This window comes from Astyanax mexicanus, chromosome 6, assembly GCF_023375975.1.
Source record: "Astyanax mexicanus isolate ESR-SI-001 chromosome 6, AstMex3_surface, whole genome shotgun sequence".
In the NCBI taxonomy this organism is placed as follows: domain Eukaryota; kingdom Metazoa; phylum Chordata; class Actinopteri; order Characiformes; family Acestrorhamphidae; genus Astyanax; species Astyanax mexicanus.
The window spans coordinates 6977360-6995429 of record NC_064413.1 but is presented as its reverse complement, the minus strand read 5'-3'; the positions used below and the strand labels follow the sequence as shown (position 1 = coordinate 6995429).

At 39.6% G+C, this 18070-nt stretch overlaps 1 protein-coding gene across 1 annotated transcript; it reads right to left on the bottom strand.

The window, feature by feature from the left end:
- Window positions 1-1544: 1544 nt before the first annotated feature.
- On the bottom strand, window positions 1545-7899 carry aicda (activation-induced cytidine deaminase). Its single transcript, XM_022673333.2, has 4 exons — window positions 7662-7899; window positions 3787-4066; window positions 2785-2900; window positions 1545-1787 (listed from the first exon to the last, which is right to left on the bottom strand). Exons 1-4 carry the CDS (start codon window positions 7872-7874, stop codon window positions 1737-1739), a joined length of 660 nt encoding a protein of 219 aa, XP_022529054.2. The 5' UTR covers window positions 7875-7899; the 3' UTR covers window positions 1545-1736.
- Between the last annotated feature and the right edge of the window lie 10171 nt (window positions 7900-18070).

Here is an 18070-nt window from a genome sequence, read left to right as displayed (position 1 = left end):
TACACTGGAGCTGAATGGGACGCAGCATCCATGGGAAGGGGGAGGGAGGTGATACGATACTGATACTAATACCGATACTTTTTACTACAACTTTTGTGTAGGGGAGAGCAATGTATCATAATTTATTAAGTAAATGCATCATCAACGAGCAAATTTGAACAAAAACATTCATTTTCCTGATTATTTCATTAATTTGTACGTTTTACTTTAATTAAGCATGTTTTTGAGGATAGTAAAACACAGGACAAAGTTTTCAGGCAAATAAAAATACTTTTATTCGGTGACTCAGAAATGTTTATGGAAAATAAAAACTTAAATTTAAAATTTTGGGGTGGTAATCTGCATTCCGTCTCAGTCCAATGAAAAAAAAAATTATCTCAATTTTTGTTTATTTTTAGTTCACTACATAATTTGAAAAGACAATCAGTCTCTTACACTGTGCCAAAATTTCTTGATGAACGGACCAATAGAAACTCTTCAAAATGACCTGAAATAACTCTTTTTACATCGACTTCAATTGAAAGTTTACAAGGTTTTTTCTTCTCTCCTGTAAAGTTGCTGTTTTGGAGATAAGAGTTTTTCATTGGACAGTGACAACATTTTTTCCTAATGTTGCTTTAATAGTTAACATAAAACATGTATTAAGCCATATTCATATTTCAGGTTTGGGGCCTAGCTGTATCTTTTTGTAGGTAGCATATCTATTTTTCAGTTTCAGTGAAATAATTAATTTAGTTTTAGAAAGGGGAGGGGCTAATTAAGCATGAGTAAAGTGAAAAAAAAAGTGGTGTTGTATGGCCAGTCGGTCACTTTGCATATGGCTGAAGTTGTACCGAAGATAAACTAAAACTTAAGAATCAATCTCATCACATAAGTATCGATCAATACCCAAAACCAACGTTAATATCAACACTATCGGTATTTTAAATCGATACGCCCACCCCTACCAGAAACTAGTATCACATTAGTACCAGACATGTGCATGTATAAGGTAGTAGAGACCCAGACTTGTGTAAAAGTAGCAGTGCTTTATCAAACATGTGACGAGCAGAAGTAGAAATGTCCTATTAATTAGCACATTACTGAAATATTCACTATTCACTATATACCTGTAACTCTACCTCTTCACTACTTTACAACTGATGCTCTCAAACACTTTATTAAGAGACAAGAAATTCAAGTAATTAACTCTTGATGAGTTCAGCACAGCTGTTAACTGAAAGCATGAATTCCAGGTGACTTTAGCTCATAAAGCTGACTGAGAAAATCCAGCCAAGATGTGTAAAACTGTCATCTAAAATATAAAACATAGTTTTTCACATTCTTATGTTTTTCTTCATAGTTTGGATGACTTAGTATTAATCTACAATGCAGAAAAAATATACATATTAAAAAATAAAAACACTCAATTTAATGCATGTCCAAACTTTTGACTGCTACTGTATACTGCAACATGTTGTGTCAGTTTAGCAATGAATTGCTTTATGTGGTAATAAACTCTTTACTGGTTTTATTTAACTCAAATAAAGACATTGCTACAGAGGTTCATCAGAAGAGGCCACACAGTACATGATGATTTATTGTAGTTTTGTATTGTATACATGTTAATACAAACAGTAATGCTATATTAAAAATAAAAAAACGTATAAAAAACTTCAAGTCTCAGGAATTCAGATTAACAGCACCATTATCAGCAACTAGTAACTAATGCTTTTTCCAAGATCTCTCCTTTTCCCTCAGAGACCCAGCAGAGCGAAGACGTCCCTCAGATCTTCAGTCTGACAGGGCTGTGGAGGAGAACACAGCAGGTCATATAGTCATTAAGTTCCACATGCTTGCACTGTTATATTATGTAAAGAAAGGTGAAATTATGTTAAATTGCCAACATAAAAGAAAACTCAACTTGCTTTGGCTAATAAAATACTTTTAAGAAGTTTCACGTTCTCAATATATATGCGTAGAGTTAGCGTTCTTTGGACAATCTGTTAAGTTATCTGTATATTCTTAGAATATTTTTTTTAATTAAACTATGGCTGAGATGTTTAAAATGAAAAAAAAAGGGTCCTCTATCCAATTTATCATGCATTCTTTACTCCAGCGCCCCACGTTGCCTTTATCTCCCCAAACATACAAGTATACACTATTGTTTTGATTGGCACCACTAATATAAATATAATCGCATTTCACATTGTTTGCATTTATTATTTTATTAACATTTAAATATCCACCATAAAAACGTGCATCTTAAAGAAGAACTTTGGTGTAAAATGACTTTTGTTGTAGTAAAACGTGATCAGAAAGTACTTAACTTTGTTAAAAAGCACACCTCTGATCTCCCACAGCTTTCTGAACTACAGTAATTTTGTGCTTTTTGCCCAGCACTGTGTACAACACCCGCTTTGGGGCATATTTTGCCCAAATAAATTGCTTGTTAAACCGTTATCCAGACTCAAAGTAGCTCCAATATTTAAATCGAGGCATTAATTACCTTAAAAAGTGCACAAGAAGCTTCTTAAAATACTGTTTAAAAACACAGTGGGTTATTCAACAAAGGTATGTACTTTTTATCATGTTTTAATACACCCAAAGTCAATTTTACATCAGAGTTCTCCTTTAAGAAAAAGTGCGATTAATCAAAGTTAGTCACAGAATATTGTTGTGATTAATCTGATTCAATTTTTTAATCGATTGAAACCACTAGCATCAACCCATTAAAATATCATAAGTGAACCTCAATAAAAAAACATAAAAGAGGAGGTGAATGTAGGATGTGATGTTGTGAACCTGGAGGATGCGTTTGAGTTTGCGGGACAGTCTGACAGAGTTTTGGTGAAGACCGTCCCAGGCTTTAAAGCGACTCTCCCTGCGAGCCACAAACGTCTGCCAACAGTAGAAAAAATCTGTGAAGAGAAAGATAGGAACATACAAACATAAATATGTAAACATTTACAGGGAGAAAATAAGAATTTATTATACTACAAATAATAAAGAGGTCTATCTTTTTTATAGTAGGTACACTTAGGAAAGAAAGAAGAAGGATGAGTACAACCCCAATATCACTGCCCCAACTATTAAGCACAGGGGTGGAAACATCATACTGTTGGGGTGCTTTTCTGCAAAGTGAACAGGACAACTTCACTGTATTGAAGAAAGGATATATTGGGTCATGTATCCAAGAGGTACATATTTTTTAAATCCTTGCTATTGTAAATATTATTTGGGTTTGTGAAAAGAACTGTTCAGTATATAAACGTTACTATTGTTAATATTACAATACTCAACTTTTTTACAATACTAGCCAATTTATTTCCAAAAATCAGTGTCTCAGAAAATTTAAATATTATATAAGACCAATTGGCAGTGTGCCAAGTCCTGCTGAAAAATGAAATCTGCATCTCCATAAAAGTTGTGAGCAGAGGGAAGCATGAGGTGCTGTAAGATTTTCGGGGAAAACAAAACTGCACTGACTTTAGACTTGATAATAAAACACAGTGGATCAACACCAGCAGATGACAGACATGTCTCTCCAAACCATCACTGATCATCAGTTAATTTTACATTTCATTTATAAATCAAGGGAGCAGAGTCTGGAGGAAGAGTGGAGAGACACAGTCCAAACTGCTTGAGGTCTAGTGTGAAGTTTCCACCAATCAGTGATGGTTTGGAGAGACATGTCTTGGGTGATCCAAGGAAGGACAATCTCCTCCTCATCTAACCCTGAAACAGGTACGTCCATGCTATCACACAGACTATGATATTGATTCTGTGTAAACCTTTTCACTGTACCTTTATACGTCATGACTGTAATCTGCACCCCTGCCCTCAGCAGGTGCCGCAGCCCCTCCCGCTCCAGGCTGTCCTCGTTGTCGCAGAAGTACAGGCGGGAGACGAAGATGCGGAGTCGCAGGCTGGGCGTCTGGGACAGGATGTGGGCGATTCGCTGGGCGCAGTTAGAGCAGGGCGACCATGAGCAGAACCAGGTCACAGCGTAGCCCACCTTCACTCCGTCCACACCCAGACCCCCCAGGCCCGGGCACAGTGCCCCCAGGTAGCGCAGGAAGAGGAGCTGACGGGAAGGGAAGTGTCAGATGAACACCTGTTAGCATGGAGCTAATCACATACCTAAAGCATCACACTCTCCTCAAATCATGTTCATTTATTTAGTAACGATTAATAGACAAAATTGTGTGTTTTCTGGCACTGTTTAACTCAATGCTCTATAAACATGGACTAAAGCAAATAGACCTCTAGAAAAAATTAAGAGACCTATTTATATGTAAATGTTTGAGTAAAATGAACATTGTTGTTTTATTCTATTAACTATGGACAACTTTTCTCCCAAATTCCAAATAAAAAGAGCATTCATTTGCAGAAAATGAGAAATGACTGAAATAACAGGAAAATAATGAAATAATGCAAAGAAAATACGTTCATATTTATAAAGTTTTCAGAGTTCAGAAATCGATATTTGGTGGAATAACCCTGTTTTTTTGTCTCAGTTTTTTTATTACAGTCTTACACACTGCTTTTGGATAACTTCATGCCTTTGCTCCTGGTGCAAAAATTGAAGCAGTTCAGTTTGGTTTGATGGCTTGTGATCATCCATCTTCCTCTTGATTATATTCCAGAGGTTTTCAATTTGGTAAAATCAAAAACATTTTTCCAGAGCTGTATATAGTGGTGTAGAAAATGTTTCAGATAATCAAACTAATTTAAATATTAGTCAAAAACAACACAAATATCACAAAACTCAGTTTTAAAATGATGTTACAAAAAAATTAAATCCAAACCTTCATGGCCCTGTGTCACAGGAGACCCAGGCAGGGAGACGAGGAGACGGACGCAAGTGCAGGTAGGGTGAAACAAATAATTTAATAAATATATATAAATAAACAAAGAAACGAGAAACAAATAAACACGTAAACATAAAACAGGGAGATATATACAAGGAACTGGGGAATAAACCAAATAACTGAAAACAGATAAACTAATAACCAAAAACCGAGAGAAACTAAAGAACATAAACTAAACCAACTAGGAATATTAATAATAAATAACGAACAGGGCTAGGGAAATATATATACAAGGGAATAAACTAGAAATAAACAAGGAAATAAACTATAAACGAGAAAACAAGAAAAAAAAACGAGAAACAAGAGACTAGGAAACACTGAGAGAAGCTTTGAGACACAGAGAGACACAGAGAGACAGGTGAAGGTGCAAAGACCAACGAAGAACAAGTGACAGAGGAGGGCTATTTATACTAACATGAAACACACTAGAAGTGGAAACACCTGGGGAAGGGGCGGAGCTACAAATGAGACACGTGGTGGAAAACTACTGAGACAGGAGACACAGAGGAGCAGGGGTCACTTGGGAATAACACACAGGCACAAAGACAGCGAGAAACAGGGCGAGGACGTGACACCCTGTGTGAAAAAGGGTTTGCCCTCTAAACTTAATAGCTGGTCGGGCCACTCTTAGCAGAAACAACTGCAATCAAGCGTTTGTGGTAACTTTTAATGAGTCTTTCACATCGCTGTTGAGGAATTTTGGCCCGCTCTTCTTTACAGAATTGTTGTAATTCTACCACATTGGAGTGTTTTTTGAGCATGAACAGCCTTTTTAAGGTCATGCCGCAGCATCACAGTAGGATTCGGGTCAGAACTTTGACTAGGCCAAAGACACTTTGTACACACACTGACTTTAACTGAGACAAGTGAGGCCTGAAGTTATGTGGATGTTGTTGTGGGGTCTTTTGTGAACTCTTGAATGAGTCGTAGCTGTGCTCTTGGGGTAATTTTAGTTGGCCTGCCACTCCTGGGAAAGGTTTACCACTTGCCATTTGTGGATAATGGCTCTCACTGTGGTTCGCTATAAAGTCACAAAAAGACTGATAGATCTCAATTACTTTCTTTCTCATTTGTTTCTGAATTTCTTTGGATATCGGCCTGATGTCTAGATTTTGAGTATCTTTTGGTCTACATTTTCTATTTAAGTGATTTCTTTATTGAGAACAGGTGTGGCAGTAATCAGGCTTGATTGTGATTAGAGAATTTCAACTGTGATAAACCAAAGTAAAGTTATGGTTTAACTGGGGGGCAAACACTTTTTCACACAGAGCTGTGTAGGTTTGGATTTTTTTTCTCCCTTAATGATAAAAAACCTTTATTTACAAAATGCATTTTGGGTTTACTTGGGTTTGTCTTTGAATAATATTTAAATTTGTTTGATGATCTGAAACATTTTAGAAGAAAAAAAGAAGAAAAAGAAATCAAGAAGGTGGCAAACACTTTTTTCACACCACTGTATAAGTCAGGCTTTATTGTTTTGCCACTTTTTTTTGCTATCTCACACAGTTCTCTGCATGGTTATATAATTGTAACTGTGAGTCATACAGTGTCAAAAACCACATAACAGGCATTTCCAAACTACTTGGTTTTGAGGTGAGTCTCTGGTTTAGGAAGCTCTAGACTCCTATTACTTGTTACCTTTATACGTTAGCTTCACAGCTGCGATGCCAACAGAGAAAACCTCAGACACCAGTTTTTGGTGTCTTGTCTAGGGATGTCTCAATCTGATGCAATGACTCGGAATCAGTGCTGATCCTGGCATATTTGAATGAATCCGGACTCTGCTTTTTTAATCCCAATTCAGTTTACAACGCACAAGGTGCGTCACGATGCTCATTACTATCTTACATCCTTCCGACAGTCTATTTGGCTGTATTATATATACAAACACAAAGCTCAGATCAGAATTTTACTCAGCATTAAAGAAGAAATCCGGTGTAAAATGGACTTTGGGTGTAGTAAAACATGATAAAACTTACCTTTGTTGAACAGCACACATTCGCTTTCCTACAGCTTTTTGAGTCATTTTGTACTTTTTGCCCAGCACTCTGTACAAAGGGTGCATATCGTGCCATATTTTTCCCTGATAAATCACTTTTTACACCGTTATCCTGGCTTAAAATAGCTCCTCACCTTTTTGGTAGAATCTGGAGAGCTCTAACATTTGAACCGAGGCATTAATAAGTTTAAAAGTGCACAAGAAGCACTAAAGCATTAAAAAAACACTGTTTACATCCCATAACGCTAGCTTATCACAGGGTGGAGCCATCATTGTTCTGATCATGAGCATAGACATATATAGATTCCACATAGACATATATACATAGACTCCGCGTAGCCTGCCTCCTGGTGTAGCAGCCAGTGCCCAGTGCATTTATTTGCACTGGAGAAGGTGTTTAATACACCTATATTAATCTTCTTGTGCATTTTTTAAGTTATTAATGCCTCGTTTTAAATGTCAGGGCTCTCCGGATTCTAGCAAGGAGATGTGGAGCTACTTTGAGCTGGAGAACGGTGGAAAAAGCTATTTATCACCCGTTGTACAGAGTGCTGGGCAAAAAGCACTAAATGACTGTATTTCAGAAAGCTGTGTGGGAGAGTGGAGGTGTGTTATTCAACAAAGCTAAGTACTTTTTTATCATGTTTTACTACAACAAAAGTCTTCCTTTAAGAAACTCGGTTAAGATAACCTGATCAGGACATTCATAATCCTGGCTAATTTAATGCATGTGGAGCATCTAACACTCCCTGACGTCACTTCCGCATTTCCTTCTCCTGCAGTGTGCGGTCCGTCCGTCCATCACTCACCTCCACGTGGCAGCCGGAGCGGTTGCGCAGGTGCCCGAAGTCGAAGGACAGCGAGTTTGGTCCGATTCGCCTCTTCACCACGAAGCAGAGGTAAGTCTCATGCCTCCCACGAGCCCAGCGCACGTTCTTGTAGTGATAGATAAACTTCTTCTGGGTGAGCAGAATGCTGCAGTACAACAAACCCACCCACCCAAAAAATCCGGTGAGGAACATCGTTAGTGTGAATTAATGCTAAGTGCTGCTGTTATTAGCATTGTAGCATTGCCCATGCAAAGCAAGACAAGGGTGGGAGTTCTTCTGAGACTTTTTTAGCAGAAGGATCAGGTAAGTTCTACATCACTTCATTACTTCAGTCAGAATGGCATCAGAACAACAAAGAAAAGAAGTCAAATAAATATTGAAACCATGCGCTGCATTTAGTTTCAGGTTTCGGAGAATAGTGAGCAAGCGGTTTTAATTTTACGACAGCCACCGGTGCACTCATGCGTGCGGAGACTGCCTTAATATTACTCATTTGAGTATCTTTGCTTTGTATCTTTTCTAGACTTCCTAGGAGATTAAGGCTATATATATATATATATATATATATATATATATATATATATACTGTAATTTTAAATCTTTATGTTTTTCTTCAGTTCAGATGCAAAGATACAGTACAGAGATGTGCAGATTTTAGAGTGTGTGCCGAAAAGTTGAATAGTGCACCGTGCCGAGCTAATTAAAGCACACTAAAGCACAAACCAACAGTTTCTCAGTTTCATTCCCCGTCTAGTGAAAGTAGAGAGAGTCTGAAAATGACGTTGCATTACCATGATTATCATGATAGACACCTCATGACATTTTTCATTTCTATTCTCTCTATAAGTATAAATATAGATTAATTCTTAATGATACTAGAGTGCTTCAATAGTATGTCTCGCAGGATTTCTTCTCTCTATATATTTTTTCTCTTCTCAGCTTTATGTGTTTTTGTTTTTACTCACCTGTCCAGCTTGCTCGTCATTCCGAAAGACGAAAGTCACTCATTGATTGAGTCATGCAAAAAGTCAGTGAGAGTGCCGAAAGTGCATGGAGGAGGAAGGACGTATAGAAGAATCTGTGACATATCTCGATACACTTGAGCGAGAGGGGGTCCCTGATTGGGTGAGAGCTCTTTTTAAAAACGGTTTGGGAGGGCTAACGTGCATTTAAACTGCTCAGACAAAGACATGTTTATTTATAGCAACTGCTATTTAAAAGGACGTGCAGATAGAGGTTCACGTTTATCTGCTTCAGAGAGTCCTATTTTTTTGGCAGAACTTCTGTGCAGGGTCTAAACAAGCTGTGTGTCAATCTGCACATCTGAGCTGAATATATTTATTAGGAGGGGTGTCCTTATGTTAAAAAGGTTTGGCCACCCTTTATCATTTTCATGATTTTTCTTTATACATCATTGGTTCTTCAGATCAGCAATTTCAGTTAAATACTGTATATCATATAACAGATGAACACAGTGATATTTGAGAAGTTAAATGAAGTTTATAGGATCCACAGAAAGTGTGCTATAATTATTTAAACACAAAAAAGCAGGTGCATAAATGTTAAATAACTAATAGCACTAATTATTGGAATACACAATTTGTTTGGTAAGCTCTTTGACCCTTGACCTACAAACACAGGTGAATCCTGAGAATTATGAGAAAGGATTAAGGAGCCAATTGCAAGTTTTTCTCCTCTTTGCATCTTCTCTGAGGAGCTGCAACATGGGAGCCTCAAAACACAACTCTCAAAAGACCTGAAAATAAAGATTGTTCAACATCATGGTTTAGAGGAAGGATACAAAAAGCTCAAAACAAAAAAAATCTCAGATAATCAGAGGAGAAGGATGGTGAGAACAGTCAGACCAGCTCCACACACCTAAAACATCATCTTGTTGCAGATGGAGTCACCGTGCATCGTTCAACTATTTACTATTCAGCGCACTTTTACACAAGGAGAGGCTGTATGGGAGAGAAATGCAGAAGAAGGCTTTTCTGAGCACGCGCCACAAACAGAGTCGCTTGAGGTACGCTAAAGCTAAAATTGAGTTATTTGGAGGACGCTTATTTATGCATGACGGAAAAAGAAAACAGCATTCCAAAACAAACACTTTACTGCTCCCCACAGTAAAATGTGGTGGTGGTTCCATCATGCTGTGGGGCTGTGTGATTAGTGCAGGTACTGGGAATCTTTTTAAAGTTGAGGGTCTCATGGTTTCCAGTCAATATCAGCAGATTCTTGAGAACAATGTTTAAGAATCAGTGAGAAAGTTGTTGAAGTTGAGCTGGGGCTGGATACTTTAACAAGACAACGACCCTAAACACTAAACACTGCTCACAATCTACTAAAGCACTAAATCATTCATACAGAGGAACAAGTACAACATTCTGGAAAGATCATCTCAGTCCCCAGACCTGAATATTATTGAAATATAATCTGTGGTGTGATGTAAAGCAGCTGTTCATGATCAGAAACCTGAATCAAACCTGACTGAACTGGGGATGATTTGTAAAGAAGAATGATCCAAAATACCTTCAACCAGAAGCTTCAACCAGACTCTCATTGGAAGCTATAGGAAGCGTTTAGAGGCTGTTATTTCTGCAAAAGGAGAATCTACTAAATATTGATGTCATTTTTCTGTTGGGGTGCCCAAATTTGTGAATCTGCCTAATTTAGTTTAAAGAATTATTGTACACTTTCTGTAAATCCTATAAACTTAATTTAACTTCTCAAATATCACTGTGTTCACCTGCTATATGATATATTTAACTGAAATTGCTGATCCGAACAACCAATGATTTATAAAGGAAACTCATGAAAATTATTAGGGGTGTCCAAACTTTTTCACACCACTGTATATTTGGACATATAGTGAATTTTGAAATGTATATAAAGCCGTGTACAGATGTCTGAGCACATCAGTGTCATTCACATGCTGCTGTTTTTGGCAGTGTTCGCCTGTGTGTCTGTTTGAGTACAGCGCATTGTCTTGCTGGGCCAAAGTGCAGTGTTTGCGGTAAACTAAAGGGAAAAAAAAAAAACTCCTTGCCTTCAAGCCAATTTACAGTTTATTTTGCAGTTTAATGATTTGAAAATAAAATAAAAGAAAATGCAAGAATTGTATCATACACTATATTGCCAAACATATTCAATTACCCGGCTTATTCATTGAGTTCAGGTGTTTTGATCACTTCCATAGCCACATGTGTATAAAAGTAACCCGCTAAGTATTCAGACTGCTTCTACAAACATTAGTGAAAGAATGGGTCGCCATCAGGAGCTCTGTAAATCTGTCAATCTGAGAGTAGGCCTGTCACGATAGCAATTTTTTGCGAACGATATTTTTTTCCCAGAAATTATTGCGATAAACCATATTGTTGGCATTTTTAGACCACTAATTTGGCACTAATAAAATGATAAAATAGTATCATAACAAAGGAATGAACTCTTTTAAAGACAATAAACTTTCCATTCCTTTTCACACACCTAAGTTTGGAACCGCACCTAATTTTGCCAAGTGCAGCCACGGTCTGTCCCAGCTGGCATGCGTTGAACCAGCATAAAGACCCTGCCTGGTGACGGTGAGAAGAATTAAAGGCAACACGAACCTAAGAAACACTAAAGTGAAGCGACTAGAGCCTCACTGGGCCGTTGTTATGTTTCTTTATGCTTGTTTTGGGTGTGGATGGAGGCCATTTTTCCTAATAGTATTGGGAAAACCATAAGTTTTGAGTTCATTCCCTACTTGTTTTTGTGACTCTCTGTGCTTCTGCACTCCGGGGTCACGGTGGCCACACCCACAGTCACAGTATATGTAAGTGCATTTTGTAAGTGCCAACACAATGGGCAATATCACGATTATTAAAATGATTGAAGTCATGTCAATTCATTAAACGATAAGTCGGCCTATCTGAGAGTCTAAAAGTTTGGCATTTGCCAGGTGAAGGGTACTTCTGACTGAACTGACTGCATTGTGACAGGTGTAAAGTTTGGTGGAGGGGGGATTATGGTTTTGGGTTGTTGTTTTTTTAAGGAATTTGCCTTGGTCTTATTTAATATTGGATTCCATATTTCAAGGATTTTGCATGACAGTGAGAATTAAAACTTTTTTTTTTATAAGCATTAGTGATGTCAAGTGATAAAAACATGTTCTGTGATTGTGAATAAACCTAAAATAAAGTTCATTACTTGCTTTTAGCTATGAATGTATTTGAAATTGTAGAATTCCCTATTCAGTACATCCATGATTAAATAACTGGCATAGACTTGAATTCGCTTAAAATCTCTTTATTTCAGATGCATAGCATACCAGGCATCTGTATACCAGGTGTGAAATTTCCTCATTTAAGCGATAATACACTTGATGTTGGTGCTATAATGTGTAATATTGGAACTGCTATGTCGCGGTCGTAGCTCAGCACAGCAGTGCCAATATTACATGTTATAGCACAAACCTAGAGTGTATTATTGTGATTATAACACAGTTCCATTATTGCTGTTTATTAAAAGATTTTCAGTTAAAGAGGAGGAGAAAATACAATCTGTTAGGTCATAAACACTTTGCAAGTTAAAATAGTTTCATTGCTGCTCTGTTTGTAGCTGCGCTGTTTGGTTTGGTTTGTAAGCGCTGCATCGTTGCTAGTTTACCTGTATCTGGCAGAGTAATACAATACAGAGAGCTTCAGTTACAGTGCATTACCGGCTAATAATGTCACTCATAAAATGCCTCTCAGCCAATCACACTGCAAGGTCAGAACTAACTGTAGTGTAATACTAAACATTCCACAGTCAACTGTCTGCTATTAAGTGCTGTTATAAGGGTACCCTTTGGGTGGGCCAATCAAATGATCTTCTGATACTTGTTAGAGACAGTTAGAGACAATAGTAGCTCATCCGCTGATGTTTTCTAGCCTTTAAGCAATGAATGGGTCATGCTCTAGCCACAGAGGAGCTCATGACTCTGGTTATTTTTGGTGGACGGACTATTCTCAACCCCGCTGCGACGATAATAGGCCTAAAACGTCCAAATAAGTGCCGGCAGGTTTACTTAATAAGCCGGCGAGTGGGTGTCTGGATTGCACTGATAGACAGATGGATGGTTTTATGGTACTCCGGTGCTGCTATCATAAAACTGCAATGCAAAGAATCTTTCATCAAAACAGCGTATATATTTACACGGCGGTGCTTTTTTTTTTCGAGACCGCATATTACTCCCTTAAGTGCCTGACGTGATTTGTAACCTTTCTGTGCTCTCGCATGTGCGTCACAGGACACCGGTGGCGTAGCCATGGTGAGTTGGAAATTTCCAGAAGCCTTTGCACCCAGCCGAAGAAGAAGCCTGCGCTCCACTTTTCCCACGTGGGTAAAGAAAAACAGCAGCGCTGCCGTGGGCTTTTCTCTGGCCGGGACCTACTTTGCCGTCTAATAATTGAGCTTTTCTGTCTCTCCACAGGAGTTCCATACGGCTGAATTAAAAGCAGAGCTTCCACCCAGAGAGAGTTTACGCTCTCGCGCAAAACACTCCCGCTAGGATACAGGGGCCCCGGACCACAGCGGGGAGGTGAGGAAATCATCCCGACCGCCGAGCGTCACCAGCGCACCCTGGCGTGCACGTACACACACTCAAGACACACACACAAACACCATCAATACAATGCACCCCAGATAATTAGCCACTGTGTTGGAATTGTCTAGGAAAGAAACTCTTTCCTATAGACGCTGTTGGCATTGTGTGTACGCCTGGAACTCACCCTCTCATGCACTCTGCGGCCAGGGAAATCACCGTTTCCCAGAGAGCTCCCTCTCTCTCATCTGTGTGTATGTGTGTGTAGAAGTGTGTGTATAAGTGTGTGTGTGTATGTCTGCTTTTTCACATCTGGAAGAGATCTGTCTGCTCCCATGATTTACCTTCCGACCGCAGGTCTTTCTGAGGTCCAGCTGTAATGCACAGTGTGTGTGTTTGTGTAACGGGGGAGTGACAGAGAGTGCAAGAGAGAAAGTCGAGCCGTTCTCATAATGATTTTTTGTTTTTTTTTCACAACAGAAACTGCCTGTGAGTGTGTGTCTCTTTGTGTGTGTGTGTGTTTGTGTGTACCAACCAGGGACATCAACAAACATCAAACATCGTGCCAAACATCAAATTTCCACTCCACATCGTTTCTCCATTCTCCAGATGTAGTCAATCCACCAGGACGTGTTCAAGCTCTACAGTTTCGCACTCAAGCTACTAAAGCTAATGAAGAAAGCTAACAAAACATCACAAGCTAAGAAACATCAATTAGCACGCTAACTGCTAACTGCACGCTGCCAAAATCATCACACGCTCATGCTCCCCTCAAACCATGTGGGTTTTTTTTTTTGTGTTTAACGTGTTCAATAATTTCTATTAGACTCTAATAGGTTCTGCGGTTTCCGACACTGTATGACTGTACCCCTGTTTTCTGCAACTTGGATTAAAAAAGTATGTTAGCGTAGCTAAAAAAGCTGGTAGCCGCCACCTCAAAGCCTGAATTTTCTCTGTACCTTTGCCAGTTTTGAAATGGAGCTACGAGGCTAACGGTAGCAGCCGTGCCAAAGCCTGAGTTTGGTCAGTGGTCAGTATTTGTAGATAACTGTGTCATGCTGTCGAACTAAATAGAGGTTTGTGTCATACAGAAAAATAAGAGGTTATTTGTCTCTTAGTGAAACTTGTTTTGGTGGTGTAAAGTAAGATTTTATATATAGACAAAGAAAGAGAAAGACAACCATATTGACTACGCTAGTGTTGGACACAGATGGAATTTCATATCTAAATTTTACCCATACATGCAGTGAAGACACAATTTATTGGCGTTTTCACACTAGTACTGTTTGGTTAGGTTCAAACAGACTTTGGTATGTATTCTTAATGCGGTTTGATTGAGCAGGTGTGAAAACAGTAACTATCTAACTCATGTGCGCATCTGCACCCGAGCGCATTTACTACTAGTTTTCCCAAATGAACTCTTGTGGTAAGAATGTGATCCGATCTCGATCTGACCCAGCTATCAAGTATACTCGTTTTATTTGAGCTAAACTGCTGATAAGACCCAGTTTTATCTGATATATTAGACAGATAACGCTAATTAAACCATTAAAATAATGGGTATAATGGGTAGGGTTTAACAGCCTTGCTCAAGGGTATGGAACCCACAACCCTGTCTTAATAACCCAGTGCAGAAAATCCCCAAAGACTTAGATTTGAATCCATGGTGCCAAAAGCTCTTACAATCTCCTATAGCTCTTACAATCGCCTACAAGGTGATGACAGAAAAGGCTCCTTCCTACCTGCACTCACTCCTGAAGGCACTACACTACCTCCTGGCCGCTGCTCTCCTTCAATAAACGTCTCCTCGCTTTGCCAAACAAATTTTCGCACAAAGCAATCCAGACTGTTCTCATACAGAGTTCCCCAATGGTGGAACAAACTACCTTCCACTACCAGATCAGGAGGATCTCTCACTATCTTTAATAAACTCCTGAAGACTGAGCTCTTCAAAGAGCACTTACTCTCTTAACACCTCTAACTAACTACCTTCTACTACCAGATCAGGAGTATCTCTCACTATCTTTAATAAACTCCTGAAGACAGAGCTCTTCAAGAAGCACTTACTCTCCTAACACCTCTAACTAACTACCTTCTACTACCAGATCAGGAGAATCTCTCACTATCTTTAATAAACTCCTGAAGACAGAGCTCTTCAAAGAGCACTTAGTCTCCTAACACCTCTAACTAACTACCTTCTACTACCAGATCAGGAGAATCTCTCACTATCTTTAATAAACTCCTGAAGACAGAGCTCTTAAAAGAGCACTTACTCTCCTAACACCTCTAACTCACTAACTAGTTCTAACCTCATTTCCTTCTTCCAATTCTTCACTCCTCTATCCTACTATTTCCCTTTGACCTCCTTTAGGCCCGTCTAAAGATGTTTTTATCTTTAACTTCTATTACTTTTTGTACTTCACTATTGTAAGTCGCTTTGGACAAAAGCGTCTGCTAAATGTAATGTAATGTAATGTAATGTAAAATGCCAAGCATCCACACCTCAGATCTGCTGCCACCTTACTATTAGGTTTTTGACCATTTAAAAAAAACTTTTTTGCACCAGACAGCTCTTTCAGAGAGCAAAAAGACCTGGCTCACCGTCTCCACTAATTTATTCAAAAGGTGTTCTCTCAGGTTGGGATCAGGACTCTGAGCAGGCCAGTCAAGTTCTTCCTCTACACCTTGCAACTTGCTCATCCATGTCTTTTGGACCTTGCTTTGTGCACTGGTGTGCAGTCATGTTACAATAAGTAGAGGCCACCCCCAAACTGTTGCCACAAAGTTGACAGCTTTAAATGATCCTGAATCTCTTGGTATGCTGAAGCTGGAACTAAGGTACTGAGCCCAACTCCTGAAAAACAACCCCACACTATAATCCCCCCTCCACCAAACTTTACACTAGCTGGCATAATGCAGTCAGGCAAGTACTGTTCTCTTGGTAACCTCCAAACCCAGACTCGTTAATCTGTTTGGCAGATGGAGAAATGTGATTTATCACTCCAGAGAACACTCTCTGGTCTCCACTGCTCAAGAGCCCAGTGGTGGCATGCTTTACACCACTTACACCACCTGTAATTCTTAGGCACAACATGAATGGCGTCCATTTGGTGGCCATCTTTGCAACACCTATAGGCAGAAATCCCTAGAGACACACGTTTGAATAGTGTGCAATTGACCAGGCTCTGTTGGAATAGGGTGCAAGTTGACCAGGCTCTGCAGTTTATACTCAGTGAAGGGACTCTGGCCCCCATTGGTGCCCTCTAGAACCGCCACTGTTAACACCATTCCCTTTGGATTAGAACTGTTGCACTCTCATTGATGCATTGAAATATCTGGAAGCCGTTTGAGTTCTAACAGCGCCCCCTTGTGCAGAACATTTGGCCTGCTAGACGTGTGTGAGTGAGTGAGGAAGTGAGTGAGAGAGTTATAAGCCAAGACCGTTGGATATTACCAAACATTTCTACATGGTTTGAGAGATGTGTGTTTGAGAGTGATGGCTGGTGTGGAGTACAGTACACTTCCTTTGTTTTTTCCTTGAAGGAACAAGCTTCCGACACCAAGCGTTTGGGTGAAAGTCAGTCAAATGATCGCTCTAAATGTATTTGACCACGAAAGTACTACAAGTGACCCATAGCTCACCTCTCTCTTTCAAACACAGACGCACACACACACTTATGTACTAACACACACACACACACACACACACATGCTATTTCTCCAGGACCACTTCACTGCATGGACTTGCACGACACATATGAACGAAACGGGGCAGGAAATGCGGAGTCATACTTTCCAAAACCCACCCACTCACACACACACACACATACACACACTCACACACACACACACACACTCACACACATATACACATATACACGCACATTCACTGAGCCCAGTCGTGCAGACGAACCCAACCACAGCTCCAAACACACATACTTTTCCAGAGTCGTGAACTTGCATCTGTTTCCTGAGCAGCAATAATAGCTACACTTCGGTTAGGGGGCACACTGGCAGGTGTTTGCTAATGCGCTCGGCAGCCTCTCAGAACAGACCGGAGGTTCCTCCACAACAAACAGACCACAGTGACATGCAAAAACACACACACACACACACATACACACACACAAACACACGACAAGATTTAGTAACCGTGAACCTGCGCGCTGACTAAACCCTCCGTTCTGACCCGTTTTGAAATGAATCAGAAACGTCCGGAACACCTGCAGCAGCAGCATCAGCGGCGTCTGAGCGCCTGATTGTGAGGAACGAGGTCGTAGTGTGGAAGCACAGAGACCCTCATTGTGTTTAGTAGTGGTGAGCAGCGTAAGTGTGAAAATTCTCATGATAAACTCCTGAGTCTAAGAACTGCTGGGTCTGCAGAAACTCCTCATGCCAGGTTCACACTACACACAACTTTTTGAGTGGTCAGGTCGTTGTCTGCTGTTCACACTACACAACTACACTTTTTGAGTCCAAGACTCAGCTGGATTTGTCACGACAATTCACCATGAACCAAACTCACTTAACAGAGAATCTCTAGAGAGGAGAATACCCACTTGAAGTGAGTCCAAATATGAAGCAAATGCGTAAAATCAGAGTTTATAAATATCTGTTTGCCCTCAACACAGAACAATATTCAATATTTTTTTGGGTTTAAACTAGGGTGACCAAACATCCCGGGGTTTTTTTTTTTTTTTTTCAAAAAGTGAGGAAATGTCCTGGTTTTTAAATTACCTTCATTGGACCATAGAGCAGTAGACAGCGTGACTGTCAGCGTGGAGCCCCCCCCCCTTCTGATGCAGTCTCACAGTAAGAGCACACA